The 13377-nt window shown below is 40.6% G+C and overlaps 1 protein-coding gene across 1 annotated transcript in view; it reads right to left on the bottom strand.

Moving 5' to 3' along the window:
* NHERF1 (NHERF family PDZ scaffold protein 1) overlaps window positions 1-13377 on the bottom strand; it is a 60822-nt gene that overhangs the window by 8921 nt on the left and 38524 nt on the right. The window contains exon 3 of the mRNA XM_026667405.2: window positions 10514-10667. Within this exon, the coding sequence (XP_026523190.2) occupies window positions 10514-10667 (154 nt within the window). The remainder of the gene's footprint in view (window positions 1-10513; window positions 10668-13377) is intronic.

Raw genomic sequence — 13377 nt, forward strand, 5'->3', positions numbered from 1 at the left:
CCCCCCCGCCCCCGCTTGCATTTAACCCAGAGGCACAAACAGAGGAATACACAGGATCTGATCCAGAATCACGGCATAAACCACGTCCCTTTTTGGGTGTGTGATGTCACAATAGACATAAAAAAGGGATGGCACTTGCACGGCAACTGTGTAATAATTGTCATTTAACTCCTCCCCCTGACCGACATCTGGCAGGGGAATCGGATCAGATTCAAAGCACAGAACGGAAGTGGGAGCCACATGACCATAAGTTACCATAAGTCAAGATAGGAAGAGAAAAATGTTAGCTCAGCAGTGGGGAAAGACCACAAGTCACAATGAGCTGCATTTCATTTTGGTTTAAAAGTAAAGTATGACCCAGGCCACTAGGGCTTCTTCAGTAATCCTCACTTGGCATCACATGAAAGTTCAGCCAAGGTGCCCCAGTTATCCAACTGGTTTCCACAAGTCTCCAGATTCTGTCAATCTCCACAAATGACAGTGGAAATTGTGTACCCGGTCCAAGAATAGAAAAAAAGTCTCTTGTTCGTGCTCATCTACTTAGGATCCAAATATCTGCTTCCTGATTTACTTCCTCTCCCTTTCTAAAAATTCACATTCCCCCAATGCAACAACTTTCACGCAAGACCAGCTCTAAGTCTCAACCATGTTTGCTAAGAAATTAAATAAGAGCAGCAGGCAGAATCCATTTCTTTTCTGGCTTGGATACTGTGCTGTGGTCAAAAGAAAAAGAAAAGGCAGTTAGCTGGCGTTGGAGTTGTGGTTTAGCAACAATCACAGAGATAATTCTGAGGTGTACTTGCCAAAGACACAAACAATGCACAAGAACTGAAGGAAATGGCAGTTGGTGCCTGGTGCCACAACAATGAATCCTTTGTTATAGGGAAGGAGAGAGAAAAAACCATGTCCCCATGTTGCCTTAAACAAAAAACTAGACCAAGCTGGAAAGCCTGCCGAACTCTTGAGACTCTGGCTCCTCTTCCAATTATAGCATGTTGCACATAATTGCAAAATATTAGGACACCTTTACGTAAAACAAATGGCCATCTTTCATAATCCAAGTATAGTTTTGGCTCTGGTTTAGGTGAGACAAAACTCAGAGCCAAACTAGAAGCACAGGCAGTCTCCATCCAGAATAGTCCTCAGGAACAAAGAGAACATCAGCTGGATACAGGGTTGCTATCAGCTAAGAGAGTATGTAGTTCCTTTCCACCTCGAGTTTTGCATGTCACACTGCAATATCACTGCAAGAGTCATTGTGGTGCAAGCCAGAGAAAGAGCAGCATAATATTGCCACTTATGTAGGTTCATTCCCCAGATGTCAAGCCGGATAGAGTTGCCTCAGTGAGATGGGCAGCATAGACATTTGAGAGAGAGGGAGGGAGGGAGGGGGAGGGGAGGGAGGGAGGGAAAGGAAGGAAGGAAGGAAGAGAAGGAAGGAAGGAAGGAAGGAAGGAAGGAAGGAAGAAAGAAGAGGAAGAAAGAAAGGAAGAAAGAAAGAAAGAAAGAAAGAAAGAAAGAAAGAAAGAAAGAAAGAAAGAAAGAAAGAAAAGGTACTGCAAATGCAGAGGTCCTACACCGGAAAGCGTGAATGTGTGAATCTCGAATGTGATCCAAATATGGATAGCTTGAGAATAAGAGGAACAAGGCACTGTCTATGAAAAGTTCTCAATTATTTAGGCCATGGCTGTCCCAAGGGTGTTTGGGACAACCATGGCCTATTACTACTACTAAGAGAAATAGAATATGGAAAGGTGGCAGGGTTAAAAATTAACAAAGAAAAAACAAAAGTGTTAACAAAAAACTGTATAAAGGAGCAGAAGGAAGAACTAGCAAACAAATTAGGTATGCAGGTGGTAAATAAAGTAAAATACCTAGGGATCTGGTTGACTGCTAGATGTTCGTCGATTAAAAAAGATAACTATGATAAGTTAATAATGCAAATAATTAAATATTTAGATAATTGGGCCAAATTGCAGCTATCGTTATTGGGACGTATTTGGACAGTAAAAATGAATATTTTGCCAAAACTGTTGCTCCTGTTTCAGACAGTGCCAGTCAAGTTGGAAAAGAATTTTTTGTAGAATTAAACAAATGTATATCTAAATTTATATGGCAGAGGAAAAAACCCAGAGTGAAATATAAACTATTACAGGATGCCAAGAAAAAAGGAGGATTTGGCCTTCCAGATTTTGAATTATATTATGATGCTGCTATAGTAAATTGGCTTAAGGATTGGGTTAAATTAGAAAATAGAAGGTTATTAGTATTGGAAGGTTTTGATCTCCAACTTGGCTGGCACGCCTTCATGTGGGATGGAAAATCTAAACAACATTCATATTTCCAAAGGCACCATGTAAGAAATGTGTTGTTCAATATCTGGGAAAAGATTTTTAAAAAACCACTACCCAAAGGTTCCATTGTGGCTATCTATATTGGAAGCAGTCACATATCCAAATCTATTGGATTATGAAAATATTGTCAGGTATAAAGATTTACTATATGATACCGGAGAGCTTAAAAATAAGAACCAAATACAAATTCAAGGAAAGGAGATAGTATGGTGGCCCTTTGCACAAATATCTTATAAAAAAAGATAGAGAACAATTTGGCTTTAATATGATCCCACAAGAATTAGATAAAATATGGCTAGGAGAGGAAAAGAAAACAATTAGTAAAACATATAAATAACTTTTGGATTACAAATTAAAAGAAGAAATAGTCACAGAATCTATGATAATTTGGGCTAAAAACGTGGGTCATAGTATTGAATTAGATAAGTGGGAACACATCTGGCAAACAAATTACAAATTAACCATGTCAGTCTCATATAAAGAAAACTTATATAAAATGGTTCATCTCAGGCATTTACCTCCTGCAAGACTGGCTAAGATGTTCCCCAACCTACCACCCAACTGTTACACACAAGGAACGTATTTTCACATGTGGTGGACTTGCCCATGTGCTCAGAAGTTTTGGAGAAATATTAGAAATTGGATTTTAAATATAACAAAACAAAATTTAAAACTTGAACCCGAAACCTTTCTCCTAAGCATGATAGATTTAAACATGGAGAAAAAAAATCAATATTTAATTTTGCACATCATAACTGCGGCCAGAATAACCTACGCACAAAACTGGAAACTGTCTCTCATTCCTTCAGAGGATATGGTAATTAAAAAAATACATGAATGTGCTGAGATGGATAGCCTAACCAAATTGTTAAAAAATAAACAAGATAGTGACTATTATGAAATATGGAACATTTGGTATGATTGGTTAAAGAAAACGTAATATTTGATATTTGGATAAGTTATGGAAATGACAGAAGACGTGCATTTAATTATAAACTATATAGTGAAATTAAAACATTAAAAGAACGAAGGAGTTATTGTAACAAGGCAGATCACAGATAAAGAAAAAGAAAAAAAATTAACCATTGCTCAATATACTCTCTCTCTCTCTCTCTCTCTCTCTCTATATATATATATATATATATATATATATATATATATATATATAGATAGATAGATAGATAGATAGATAGATAGATAGATAGATAGATATAGATATAGATATAGATATAGATATAGATATAGATATAGATATAGATATATAGATATATATAGATATATAGATATATAGATATATAGATATATAGATATATAGATATATAGTATTCGGCTTGGTTCGGGTATTTTCCCACGTCATTGTAGTTGTTCTTTTAAAGTTGTAGCAACGTTTCAGCAGAATCTCATCTGCCATCATCAGGCTTCTGTATTGTGTCCGTCTGTGAGTCAGACTTTTACAGTGGTTTCAGATTTAAATTTGGGGCAGCCTATTGCTGTGCCAGAATGTTTTTTTCTTCATCCTGATTGGTTGGGAGTCTTGGTCTGTGTTTATTGGTCTCGGAGTTTGCTGTGTTCTGCTTGATTGGTGTCTCTAATATCTTCTGTCTGTTTTTTGGCTCTTTTTGTATCTTGATTGGCTGGCAGCATTGTGTTACTTTATTGGAGGCCTTTAGTGCAGCTTGGCTTCGGGTAAATGGACGGCTATCATTAGTTAGGAAGCTGGGTTTCATCTGGGTGCCTGGTTGGGGTGTGTTTGAGCTGGAGGTATCAGGGGGGATCTGTTTGTGCCCAGGTGTTTGCTTGGCTTGTGGTGTGGAGATTTTTTTGTTTGTGAGTGCAGGCTTCCAAATGATTCCCAAGACTCCCAACCAATCAGGATGAAGAAAAAACCATTCTGGCACAGCAATAGGCTGCCCCAAATTTAAATCTGAAACCACTGTAAAAGTCTGACTCACAGACGGACACAATACAGAAGCCTGATGATGGCAGATGAGATTCTGCTGAAACGTTGCTACAACTTTAAAAGAACAACTACAATGACGTGGGAAAATACCCGAACCAAGCCGAATACCATACATACATATATATGTATGTATGTATGTATGTATGTATGTATGTATGTATGTCTGTTTTAAATGTATGTCAAATAAATGTTTTTTTCTAGAATAAAAAAAAGTTCTCAATTATTTGGGCCATGGTTGTCCCAAGGGTGTTTTTTTCCAAAAAGCAACTGGATTTTTTTGGAGTGGGTGGTTTCTTCGAAAATGTTTCACTTCTTATCCAAGAAGCTCCTTCAGTTTTGACTGGAGAACTGTTAGAACTGAAGAAGCTTCTTGGATGAGGAGTGAAACCTTTTCATAGGGAAAAAGACCCAAGAAAGTCTAGTTGCCTTTTGGAAAAATACCTTTGGGACATTAAGAACAAGGTTTGCAGTAGACCCAGAGCTTAAGCACTCTATGCCCCTGAAAGAGGGGGAAACAAAAAGCCATTGGGAAGAATCCAGAACTTTCAGGAGCTCACTTAGGCTGCTCCTTAGCAATCTGTTGGGCATTTGGCAAGTACAGCCTAAGGATACAGAAAAACTCCTTGCAGCCCATCCCGTCCATCTCCAGAGCAGTAAATTGGGAACTAGGAAGGGGATTTCATCATTACCATGCGTACCTTCTTCTGTGCTTGACTTGAGCTTATATCCATCTGGCACCTTCCATACTTTCAAATAGGTTTTGCTGCTTTACACATTAGAAATTGCTCTATGGGTATTGTGTCTGAAGATGAACGCTTCTCTTTAACCATTTAGAATACTTTAGATACTTTTCCAAATGCTAACCACTTTATATTTATATCCACCTGTCCTATAGAAGAGAATATCTGCAGCTCAGGGTTGAACCGTGTAATCCTTGGTGCTCTCTGAGCTTGATTGTTTGCTCGCAGACATTTTGTTACCCAACTAGAGAACATCATCATGCTGCTGAGTGTGAGGTTTTCTCCCTGTTTATATACAGGAGTTTTGCCCTGTCGGTGTTGCTGGGTGTATGTTTTTCTCCCTGGTAGTTTCTTGATTAGGCTGTTGTTTAGTGCTTGATTGCTTGTCTAGTGCTATTCTCTCTTCATCTGAGTGTTGGTTGCTGGAAGGAGTGTATCATAGCCCATCCTTAGCTTTTTGTTGTCTCTTTTGAATGTGTGTAAATATGGTTTATTTCTGTGGTCTACTGATGGCTGATTTAGGGAGTCAAGGAAGACACTTAGGGACAGCATCCAAGCAGTTGTCTTGGCAATCTTATGGGTTTGCCTTTTTCTAGGATGATTCTTCAACTTCTCGGCCAAGTGGTTGTTTTAGCCAAGGACCAGCCAAGACCAAACCTTGCTTACCTTGTTAGAACAATCAAAATAAACTAGGTGCTGCCACCTGCTAAAAAACAAAAAATTCTATTTAGAAGAGGATAAGAGATTCCACGATTCCTTCTTCTTGGATAACTGATCCCGTCCCACTGATGCTCCAGAAACGTTTCCCTCCTTTTGCCACCCATAACTATCCCTTCATAGGATCCCAAAGCAGGCAATCCAAACGGAAAAAGATGTGTAAGAGATGTCAATTGGAGGGTGCATCACATGGAAAGAGATCAAGCTCTTGAAAACCTAAATTCAATACAGAGCAGCAATATCCCCAGTACTGTAGTGCTCTAAAGCAAGTGAGTTAGTTGTGTAATAAAGGCCAGCTTTGGTCCAGGGAATCGTAAAACAGGAAGCTCTTCTTTCTTGGACTACTCCTGCCTTATGAACCTTCCCCAATCTGGATTCTCAATGAGAGACAACGTTTAATGGGATGATTGGTCCTTAATTAGATCCTAGTACAAATCAGAAGTGAAATATATGTATACATGTCCCATATGTTAAATTGGAAGATAGTTCTACATACTGACTCAGTGCTAGACAGCCATGTAAACTAAGAGGTGTAGAACTGCTCAGGTTCTTAAAAACCAATAATTAGCCTTTGAAAGTTGTTTAAATAATTTAGTAATTAGATGACTCAGTGCTGTTGTGCCTTTTCATCTCAGAGCTATTGAGCAAAACAGAACATTTTATCTGGCAAAAAGGCTGCTTGTTGGAAGGTCCCTGAAGGTGAGATGTCAATACCGTATTGAATTTCTTTCCCCATGCCTCACTCCTCTGATTCAAGGATCTGGGGTTGGAGGACTCTTCTCTTTGATCTCTTCCCTCTTGCAAAACTACTCTGTATTCCTCTCTCCATGGAGCAGAGGGACTTGGGATGGTCCTTTCCTTGAGCCTTGTGAAGTGGAATCTTGAATGACGGTGACTAATATATGCCCTACTAGAGATAGAACAACTAGACACAAGGACACATTTTCCCCGAATGCCATCCCTCTGCTAAATAAATAATTCCCTCAACACTGTCCAACTATTTACAAAATCTGCACTACTATTAATTTTCTCATCACTCCTTATTACCCATCCCCTCCCACTTGTGACTGTATGACTGTAACTTTGCCACTTGTATCCTTACGATTTATATTGACTGTTTCCTAGTATGATTTGATTGCTTACTTGTACCCTGTGACTATTATTAAGTGTTGTACCTTATGATTCTTGACTCTTCACAAATCTATCTTTTCTTTTATGTACACTGAGGGCATTTACACCAAGACAAATTCTTTGTGTGTCCAATCACACTTGGCCAATAAAGAATTCTATTCTGTGTCTTAAATCCTGACTTAAGGATTTCCAAAGTGATTTAATTGTTGATCCAGTTCCTTTCTTCCCAATACAGCAGACAAAATATGCACAGGAGACTCTTCCATCAAGCCCAGGTCAGACGTTTTTCCCCAGATGTTCCTTTCTTTAAAAACTAGATTACCATGATCATAAAAATTATGTTTAACCTAGAAACCTACTTTTTCCAAGTACCCGAAAATAGTTTCCACTTATATATGGATGCCAAACTTATTTGACGCTGGCCACATACTAATGAAGGATTTAATTGTTTCTAATAACGTCACGTAAGAAAATGGATTGGGCGATGTATTAAAATAAGCCATTCCTAGCCACTCCTCAAAATCCAGGCATCTCCCTCATTATGCATTGTGGTAGCTATTACTATTTAGTTAATGGTAAGGCCCTCTATTTTGACATTATTTAATCACCATTAAAAAGATCTCATCCCCTGAATTACTTCTTCCTGCCCAATTAACTTTGAACTAGAATATACAATGACTCCATAGAACATAATGGCTATATGGATTCTTTTTGCATTACGGAACTATTTCTACTGCCCCTTCCATAAATGAAGCCTCCTGCAGACAAAAACACAAAAGCACAAAAATTTATGTGGGTTGATAAGAGGAAGAATGTGGTCTTGCTGGAAGAAGCGCCCTCACACAGGAGGAATAACTTATTCTGCAGTTAAAATGGACAGCAATCTCTTCTGCCCCCGCACACACATATAGCCCCAGCTTGTTCACACCAGAACAAAAATCCTTTCCAAGGTCTATTGATCCATTTGTATAAACTAGCACAGGTAGTCCAGAATTTACAACAGTTAATTTGGGGACCGTTCGAATTTACCATGGCACTGACAAAAGTGACTTACGACCATTTTCCACACATACAACTGTTGCAGCATGATCGTGATCACGTGATCAACCCCGTGATCACGTGATCAAAATTCAGACACTTGGCCCCTGACTCTTATTGATGACAGATGCATTGTCCTGGGGTTTTTTGCAACCTTCTGGCAAGCAAAGTCAATGGGGAAGGCAGATTCACCACCATGTTACTAATTTAACTACTACAGGGATTCACTTAACAACTCTGACAAGAAAGGTCATAAAATGGGGCAAAACTCGCTAAACAAATGTCAGAGATTTTCATATGAGGACCCCTCCTTAGAAAAACTCCTCCCCTCCTCCCCTCCTCCTCTTCCTCCCTCCCTCCCTCCCTCTCTTCCTTCCACAGGTTTTTAATCCAAGAATTACACTGCGCAGAGAGAAACAGACTATATTTTAGATCAGGGGTGTCAAACTGGCGGCCCACGGGCCGAACGCATCACGCCAGGCCACAGCCACAAAGGGAAAAAACATTGCGATACGTCACGTGACAGCAATATGATGCGGCGAGTTTGACACCCATGTTCTAAAGCAAGGGTCTTCAAACTTGGCAAGTTTAAGGCTTGTGGACTTCAACTCCCAGAATTCCTGAACTAACGTGACCAGAGGAGGAATTCTGGGAGTTGAAGTCCACAAGTCTCAAAGCTGTCAAGTTTGAAGACCCTCCTCTAGAGAGAAGCCTAAGCAAGTAATTGCCAGGATCCAAGTTCCATCGCTGTATCCATCCTATGAGCCCCATCTGTAAATCTATCTGAATTACACACACGATGCCTTGGACATCTTTTAAAGGTGCAGAATCCACCACACTCATCCACTAATCTTAATCCTGTTCAGGAGATACAGGGAATTCCCCCTCCAAGACATAGATGACTTGGGAAGCCCTCATTGTATGCCAGGCATGAACTCCAAAGGCCAAATTTCAAAGGCCAGAATCTACAGCAGGGATGGACAACCTGCAGGTCATATGTACTCCCCACCACGCTCATGAATGCCCTGTTAATGTTAACATTTGCTGCTGCTGCTGCTTTGATAAATGAAGATTAAAACAGGGGTACAAACAACCCTGCCAGCTTAATTCAGAAATGGTTGACCCCCAAAACACAAATCAATAATCCTGGCGGCACCATTCCCTGAGCCTCCCAGTTTTTAATCAACACTCAAAAGAGTAAGATTGCAAAGTACAGCAGGCCCTGACCCAAACCTATTGTCTGCAGATCTCAACAACAATACAAGCTCTAATTTGACATCTGGGCGCCAAGAGCATGTGAAAAGGGTGAGCTGGCATGTGTCTCTCGCCTTCGTGGGTTTTTTTTTTTTATCCTTTCATTGCTGGGATGCTGGGGACCCCAATGCAAGGGTAGAGAGCTTGATGTGCCTCAAATGTGTTTTGTGCTAGTTCATCACAATCAATTTAAACTGGTATGGCTTAAATGTCTGTTTTTTTTTAGGGAAATTCTATTTTGTTGTCTGGGTGTAGAGAGCAAGGAGGATAGAGAAAGACTCTTATTTGTATGGAAAGGAGCCGGGCATTCCCAAGACTGGTTCCCAGTTACCAATGTATGCTTTTCAAGGGCAGGCCTACTGGGTTCATATATCCAACATTTTAATTTCATTTATATGAAATTTAGCATTCCTTTCTCTGCAGAACCAGGCCAGCATTTCAGAACGGTAACCCAGAGTTTGGGGGAGAGGGGTGTCTTTGTTCTATTATTGAGGGAAAATATACCCCTCAATAGTACAGCACATGCTTTGAATTCAGAAAAAATCTAACTTCAATCCTTTCAGGACTGTCCTTGATGGGCAAACTGTCCTGAACCATGGACGGCAGCTACCAGTCTGTACCCATAATTCTGGGCTCAATAAACCAGGAGGGCGATTCAAAACTAAGCAGCTTCTCACATTCCTAAAGATGGAAGAACATCTTGTAACTCATTTAACAATGAACTCAGCCTTTCTGAATGAGCCAATGACGCGCTTCCACTTCTTCTCTAGTACTTGTATGCCAAATGCCCCAACTATTGAAGATGTTCACATAGCACATTGTTCTTGGCCATTCTGCATTACTGGGATTTATTTAATGTTTAAAGGGATTGCTAATTCCTGTCTTGTTTCTGGCGAGATCAGTCAGTGACGGATTAAGTCTCACTGCTGCCCTAAGCACTGACAAATCTTGTGCCTCCTTTGTACATACTGTACGAACAAAGCCATATTCTCAACTTTGTGGTGCCCCCTTTGGGCCTGGTGCCCTAAGAACGTGCTTATAGTCTGCTTAATGTTTAATACACCACTGAGATCAGTTATTTCCACTCAAGACTCAGACATAGCCGCATACACCGCACCATTCTCCTCCAACAGAAGGTACAGGACTCTAAGGCAAAAAATGAGAAGGGTCAGGGGCTCTTTGCTAGCCTATCCAGTAGGCCCATGCTCATCTCACACTTGTATTCCAACACACTCACAGCGTCTCTGTCTAGGAAGGAATTGTTCTTTAAATCTCACCCAAACCACAATAATATCTTCTTTAGCAAATGGATGCCATACCTTTCAGATGGGCTTCCGAGGGGATGACTTTGCACTTCTTGAAGAATTCATCTGTTAAACTATCCACCACCAGCAACTTGGTCTCATCTCCACCAGACTTTATGGCTGAAACAACATCTGAGTGTTGCTTGCCTTCCATACATTGTCCATTCACCTGCCAGGAAAGAAACATGTTTCTGAGCCCAAAGAAAGAAACAAATATTCAGGAGGGCGCCCAGCAATATTGGAGATTTTAGAAACGTTGGCGTCTACCCCACAACAACCAGTAGCCCCCCCACAAAAACAGCAAGTACAGGACTAATAATGGTATCTTATGAACTATTTCCCACAAAAGCAATAGGAATCATCACAGCTGAGTCTTTTGCCGATGTCATCGGGTACTTAAAGCTGTCACGCTCTATCATTTGGAATTAGGTTTAACTATCTCAATTACATAGAGTAAAATGCCTTTCTGTGGGGACATAAATGTCCCTCAAACAATCTTCCTCAATCTTGTATGCTCCAAATGTATCAAACTGCAATTCTCAACATCCTTAACCAGCGTGTTTTAGTGTTTCACATTTCCTGTGAACAAGGATATTTAGGTTATGACTCTGCGAGCAAAATAATGTGAGCAAAATAATGCCAAGCTGAAAGGCTGCTTCAGAGCTTCACTGCCTTTCCAAATTTAGCAGTTCGTGTGAATGTGAGGTAGATGGATCTAAATCATGGCTCTGCTCCATCTTCAAGGAGCTGCATTTCTATTAAAAAACCCAGTTCCTTATACCTTACATTAATTCCTCACGTATATTGCAAAAGGTCATGGAGCATAATCCTTGAAGACCAGGTTACTTCTGATGGACAAACAGATTTCTACCAAAAGTTGTCCAATAACAAACATTCTTAATGAAAATTCTCCCATAGGTTTCCAAAGAAGTGCAAAGAAGTCCACACAAGAGAGTGAGAACATCAGATCAACAGATGCAGTCTATTAAATCCAGTGCCCATGTAGTGTCATTCAAGAGCAGCTCTATGATCCTAGGATACCTATCTTGATGAGGGCTCTGGCGGTAGGCCTTTCAGTAGGCACCATCAATGATTCCTTACCATTTCTACAAAACTAAAAACGGTCCCTGGGTTAACTTTAAATTTCAAGTAAGCCATTGCTCAGAAAGTCAGCCTAGCAAAAACACAATAATGTTCTGTATTTAGACGAGCTTAATTTTGCCCTATCTGAAGGTTCAAGAAGGAAGGAAATATGGCCATTCAATTCTGCTGAAGATTATATTATCATTCAAAAATACCATGTTTGTGGTTTCTGAATTTCTTAACGAATATGGCCAGGGACTATTTTGGCCAGGAATATAAGGCTACATTGTGGTTGTTATCTTAAAAGACAAGTGCCTTGTGTAACACAGCAAACAGGCCAGGAATGGATACGGCTAGATTGCAGCAACAGTAGTATAAAAATGACTGTAGCCAGAGCTTAATAAGCACCCATATGCCGAAAGGCAATCTACAAATCATAAAAAATAAATTACAACATGTATCAGAATTTTAATTAGACTGAAAGTGGATACTCCCAGCTCTGACCTTTAGTTGATGCCATTACTCTTGCTCACTATTCTGAGGTTATTCTTATTAGTGAGTATGACTTGACAGCAGAGAATAAGAAAATAGGCTGTATTTATTTATTCATGTTTACTTTTATCCCACCTTTATTGTCCTTATAAATAATTTTACACTCAAGGTAGTTTTAAAAGAAAGTACAAAATGCACCCACAGAGGGTATATGGGTATATGACTTGCATATTATAACCCTTATATTAATTTCACTTTGAGCTAAAAGGTTTCCTGTTTTGTTTCCAAACAAAATACCCTGTTTCCCCCTAAAATACGACCTACCCTGAAAGTAAGTCCTAGTGTCAACTTGTAAAACATTCCTATGCTTGTTTTTTTTTACATGTGTGCCCTATATAAGCCCTACCACCCGAAATAAGCCCTAATTAAGATCTTGCCCACTCCGGAGTGGACGGGTAAAAATTAAACTAGGGTGGGGATGAGGGACTGGAGCTGCCCTACTGCTTACCTTTGGACAATTGTAGCCAGGCCTCGCACCACCCCAGCACCTTCTTCTGCAGCCAGCAAGGCTGGCAAGTCTTTCCTGAAGGCCTCTGGAGCTGATAACAAAGCTCTGGAGAGATCCTATAGGCTGCAGAGACCTTCAGGAAAGCATTGCTGGCTGCAGAAGAAGAAATTCCTGAAGATAGTGAAAAGGAGGCCAGGGGCGACGCACACAAGTGAGGTTAGTCAGTGGATGACATCCCCCCACAAAATAAGACCCGGTGCTTTTTTTTTTGGTGGCAACAAAAATATAAGACAGGGTCTTATTTTGGGGGGAACACAGTAGGCACCTATAGCAGCAGTCCCCAATCTTTATGGCTTTGCAGACCGGCCGGGGTAGGGGTGGGGAGAGAGAGAGTTCCCCAGAAGTGGCAAGCGCGTGTGCAGCTCCATTTGTCTGGGGGTGGGCCCACGCGCCTGCTGTTTGTGCAAACGGAGCTGCATGCACCTACTTGCCTGATGCTGGCACAAGTTTGAACTGTGTGTGCATGCTTGCCCACTGTTTCCATGGCCCGGTTCCAAATGGGCCATTGCCTGGTATTGGGCCGTGGCCTGGGGGCTTGGAACCCCTGGTCTATAGCAGCTCGCTGCTTAAATCAGAATTCCCCTTTGGGAGCTTTCAGTACATGCAACATAGCAACACATGGAGAAAAGGGATGGGACTCACATCATGATGCTGCAGCACTGCTCTGCGCAGCCTGACTTCCCTTGCCCTCCCTACCCACCCTCCATCCATTTGCAAAGCCAGCTTGATAATTCAA

The sequence above is a fragment of the Notechis scutatus genome, chromosome 2 (genome assembly GCF_049901735.1).
Source record: "Notechis scutatus isolate UNSWTSFEM ecotype Mainland chromosome 2, rNotScu1.2, whole genome shotgun sequence".
NCBI classification, from domain to species: domain Eukaryota; kingdom Metazoa; phylum Chordata; class Lepidosauria; order Squamata; family Elapidae; genus Notechis; species Notechis scutatus.